Source organism: Apaloderma vittatum, unplaced genomic scaffold (genome assembly GCF_000703405.1).
Source record: "Apaloderma vittatum isolate BGI_N311 unplaced genomic scaffold, ASM70340v1 scaffold31412, whole genome shotgun sequence".
NCBI lineage: Eukaryota > Metazoa > Chordata > Aves > Trogoniformes > Trogonidae > Apaloderma > Apaloderma vittatum.
Genome location: NW_009705762.1, coordinates 4,122 through 9,175, shown reverse-complemented (window position 1 = coordinate 9,175; position 5,054 = coordinate 4,122). Strand labels below are relative to the sequence as shown.

Here is a 5,054-nt window from a genome sequence, read left to right as displayed (position 1 = left end):
CACGCAGAGCTGCGAGCCCGGGTTGACAGAGTGTCTAGGGCCGGGCTACAGGCAGAGGATAAGGGTTTCCTCGTTTCCTCCTTCTAATGGCTCCTTTGAGACAAGCCACACGACTCCCCGCTGGGAAGCCTTGCTGAGCTGTAAGTACAGGGCTTTTTATTTGAACTGTTAATCTAAATTCATTGTACCTGGTTGGAAAAACCCCCGTGTGCAGTACTCCCTGACTTGCTGCATCCTCACTTGAATGTCTATTAGCATCTTCCTTCCCACTCCCTTGGGTTTGCTCTGCTAGTTAGAATAAATACACATAACTTCCATTTGAAAGCCTTTAAGAAAAGAATACGTTGTCAAGGGAAACTCTTCTAGCATTCCTTACAGATATGCTTGATCATTTTTTATATTTTTTACTGTTGTAAATGCATATATCAGAGATTTGTTTCTCCACAAGATATAGATAATTTGAATTCCCAACACTCAGCTCACACTGGGCTTGTGTAATGCTGATGGCTGTCTCCTTAAAATAGCCTACAATATATTTCAGAATTTATTGGAAAGAAACTGGCCTTATCTGTTCTATTTTTCCATCATTCATGGAAATTTCATCTTATCTACAGGAAAATTTTGCAATTTCACATTATTGCAGACAGACACGTTTGTATTCTCGGTCCATTGTGCTTTAAAGTAAAAGAAATACCCAACGTTCCTAAAGTAAGCTTCTGTTTCCCAGCAGATACCCCTGCAAATGCCAGACGGGCACATGCTTTGATGGTTGGTTGTGCCAGGTCTTAGTTCAAACATCAGTTTTCTCATAAAGCTGAGCTTCGCTAGTCTTGAAACGAGTAGGCAAAAGAGTTATAAAACTATTAATTGCTGCTTTAGATTCCTAGATGAAAGCTGTGTGTGGGCAGAAATAATTTGCTCTATTCAGAAGTGAATGGCAGAAAGGAGAACCTCAGACAGTTCGTGACCCTTCTCCTTCTCCTAGTTCCTTCCTGAGGGAGAGATTTCTCTGGGGTACAAAAGCTTGCAGGGTCCTGACACCCTCCCTTTTTTTTTTTTTTTTAACTGGGAGAGAGATGGGAGCCAGCTCCCTCCTGGCCGCGTGCCCCAACCCCGCCCCAAAAATCACCTTGCTTCTGATTTTGATGACATTTGGCCTGGCCTCCCGGAGCAGAGAGAGGCTGAGAATGGGCATGGGGTGAGCTGGATCCCACAGACCCCGACACACAGTCCCGTTTTGTGTGTTTGTAGCCTGAACGCAGGAGCATCCTTCTGGAAGGAACCTGGATTAGTCATCTCCACCCCACAGATGGGCTCTGAGATGTCTTCCCTGGAAAAGCTAATCTGTCACAGCTATTCTGATTTATCCCTGAAAAGGAACATTTACATGCCTTTTTCTCCCTTATTTTTGTCTTAAATGTTGAAGAAGTTGATCTGTCTTTTTTCCCCTCTCTCCTTTGAAAGGCAAGACAATGAGTCCATTAAGCTCTGAGGCTTATCACGAGCTGGTTGCCTGCTCCAGACATGGTGTAATGGGAAGTGCTGGCTTTATGGTGCAAAGCCTGTGTCTTTAAGGAGCCCTGGCTCGGAGATGCAGTGGAGTTAGCAAATGCCTTTGCCAGGCTATTTCACACAAATCTGGCATTTGCTGCACCCACAGCCCTGCTCAGCTTGAAAATGTACCTCAGGTTTATTTCTAGCCAATACTTCTGTACCTGTGCTTCTCCAGCTCTGCTCTGACCTCTGGATTTAGATCTGGAAGTGTCCTCCAGGTCCCTCCCAGTCTGACAAACCTTTTTAGGCTGCATTTTTCAGACATCGGAAACATCCAGTGCTCTTCCTCTGCTTTGGGGTTTGCCCCATAAAACCCACGAGATGTCCAGTGAGCAAAGTGGCGCTGGGGTGCAATGGGGTCCACAGGGGAACTGGGATTCCCCTGGGTGGGGGGGTGACCCACCTGGTGTCACTGACCTGGCCTTGGCCCTGGGTGGCTTCTGTCAGGCTGGACTGTCCTGCGCGGGGTCTGGTGGCACCTTGGCATCACCCTGGGGGCTGCTGCCGCCTCTTCCCTTGGCTTCTGCCACCTGGCTGCAGCCCCTCCATCACCTAAAAGTTTGAAAACTTCAGTGGGCGACACAAGACAGAGAAGGTGAGGGATTTTTCTAATAAGCCATTGTTTGATTCACAGCAGGGAGGGAAGCCTTTGGGATGGCAGAGAGGCCAGTCTGGAGGTCACAAATGCCTCGAGGACCGCTGCAGCAAAAGCATCGGTGGCTGCAGAAGTCGTGTTGGTGCCAGCAGCGACCCTCAAGTGTGAGCAGAGCTCAAAAGAAAGTAATGCCTAAGAGTGGGATTTTTCCAAAGTAGCTGATGCATGGCGGGGGAAAAATATGTAATTCCTCAACTGAAAGGGCAAATGCAATGTCCCTCCTGAGGACATCCAGCACCACCGTGCCAGGGGACCACGTGGGTACAGGGCTGCTCCGACGTCCCCAGGCATTGCGGTGAATAAGGTAGGTGGAGAAGTCTGATTTCAAGGTGATGCACGAAGATCACAAACCTTTCTATTTGCCTTTTTGTTCTAAGCTTCTGGTCAAGAGGCGTAAATGTGTTTGATGGCGTGGGACCTCTTCTCTCTGTTAGATGTTTTCACTGCTGCTCATTAGTAAATTAAATTTCTGCTGAATGGAAAAGCCCAGCTCCTTGAAACTTAAAATCCGGAAACACAATACAAGTAAAAACTTCATATTTTTTTATTTTCCTACCAACATCCAGATTTTTAATTTAGAGTCATCAATGATTCTGAATCATGTTTTTGTTATATTTCAACATTATAAAAATAATCTTAGTATTTTACATGACAGAACACACAAAAGGAAACAAAGCAGGCAGATTAATTATTTTGACAGTTCTTCCACTGAAATTCTCCCTAAAATCGACACCTTCTGTTAAAACACTTGGATTTTGGCAAAACTGCCTTTGCTGCTGGGAAGACTGCACCATCTAAGGACTTTTTGACCAGGTCTAATTAGCAACGTAGGTAGTCAGGCTACAAAGCTCTCTGGCAGAATCACTGCAGCAGTGATTTGACAAGATCTATTTTTTCCTTGGGGGAGGTTCTTTGAGGGATAAATGTTCTCTTCAGTGAGTAATTACCTGTTTGAACAAGGAAAGCCCCATGGCTGAGGTGCTGGAGGTGCAGTAAACTGCCTTCCTTGGGCCATTAATGATCTGCAAAAGGAAAAACTTTGGAGGTGAAGAAAAAAGGTGAGGAGAAGTTTCACCTGGAAAAATCATCAGCTTTTTTAATTTTCTTTTTCCTTCCCTTCTGTACCACCAAAGAGCAATTTCTCGAAGCTGTTTCTCTCCCCTCCCCTCTCCCTAGTCCTCATTTTTCAAACTGCAAAACATCCATCCTCACTCCCCAGGGTCTTTCTGGTCCCCCCCTCACCGAGAAGCACCTGGATTGGGGGGAGCCCTGTGTCCCCTCCAGCCCTGCTGTGTCTCACCCACAGGTGGAACCGGCTCCCGCTCTGCTGATCATGGTCAACAAGACCTTAAATTACTGGGATCCCAGTTTTGACGAGGACGTTATCAACATCAACGTGGGGGGTCTGAGAAGGCGGCTCAGCTCCAGCGCCCTCTCCAAGTTCCCCGACACCCGCCTGGGACGCCTGCTTTCCTGTGACTCGGAGGAGTCCATCCTGCAGCTCTGCGATGACTACGACGTGAGTGCCAGGGAGTTCTACTTCGACCGAAACCCCGGCTTCTTCCTCTACGTGCTCCACTTCTACCAGACGGGGAAGCTGCATGTCATGGAGGAGCTGTGTGTCTTCTCCTTCTGCCAGGAGATTGAGTACTGGGGCATCAATGAGTTCTTCCTGGACTCCTGCTGCAGCTACCGCTACCACGAGCGCAAGCTGGAGAGCCGGCACCACAACTGGGATGAGGAGAGCGAGGTCAGCAGCGTGGACACCTCCCCCGATGAGATCTCTGACATCAACCACGACCTGCTGCGCTACAGCACGCTGCGCTGCGGCAACGTGCGCAAACGCCTCTGGCTCACCATGGAGAACCCCGGCTACTCCATCCCCAGCAAGCTCTTCAGCTTCGTGTCCATCAGTGTGGTGCTGGTTTCCATAGCCACCATGTGCATCCACAGCATGCCTGAGTACCAGGAGGTGGATGAGAATGGCAATGTGCTCGATGAACCCATCCTGCACAAGCTGGAGTATTTCTGCATCTCCTGGTTCACCTTCGAAGTATCTTCCCGCCTCCTGCTCTCCCCCAACCCCAGGAAGTTCTTCAAGCACCCGCTGAACCTGATTGACATTGTCTCGGTGTTGCCCTTCTACTTCACCCTCTTGGTGGACATCACCATGGGCAGTGACTCGGAGCTGGGCAACCTGGGCAAGGTTGTGCAGGTGTTTCGGCTCATGAGGATATTCCGGGTGCTGTTCCACCGGACTGAGGTCACTGGGGGCCACCTTGAAGGTAAACTGGCTCTTTAACTCCTTTTCTCTCTGCTCTTAGTCTCTGGATAAGAAAGAGACCTCTGGTACAGCCAGGGAATGTGGACATTCCCATTCCCAGTGAGCTACCAGCCCTGGGTGGTGTCTGGCAAGCTTGCTTGGGGTGTTGGGGTGGGCTGTTGATGTGTTTGCTAAAGCAACCGAGTGTGAGGAGCCCTGCATGAGTCCTCTTTGAACACACAGGCAGGGCAAATAGCAATTCACCCCATCGCTTGCAGACTTCACTTCGTGCAGAACTGGTGCTTCCAGGGACTCAGCCACCCCCTCCCCATCACGATGCGCAAGCCCCAGTGCACCGTGTTGGAATGGACTCAGCCATGCACGGGTGGGTGGTGATGTCCCACAGAACTGGGTCAGTGCCTAACTGGGCTCAAGCACCCGCTGAGCAGGGACTGGGCCAGCCAGCAGCTGCCGGGTTTGCCAGCACTAGTGTGTGTGGCTCAGACCTGCTCCCATCCCCAGTCTGAGGGAAGAGGGTTTCTCCATACCCCGTCCACAGCGCCCCCAGCTTTCTTAGACAGA

The 5,054-nt window shown here is 49.6% G+C and overlaps 1 protein-coding gene across 1 annotated transcript in view; it reads left to right on the top strand.

Moving 5' to 3' along the window:
* Positions 1–3,542: 3,542 nt before the first annotated feature.
* The window catches only part of KCNS1 (potassium voltage-gated channel, delayed-rectifier, subfamily S, member 1), a gene marked incomplete at its 3' end in the record, with an annotated part of 5,628 nt that continues 4,116 nt past the window's right edge, over positions 3,543–5,054 (top strand). The window contains 2 exon segments of the mRNA XM_009865563.1: positions 3,543–4,456; positions 4,458–4,494. Coding sequence (XP_009863865.1) covers positions 3,543–4,456; positions 4,458–4,494 — 951 coding nt within the window.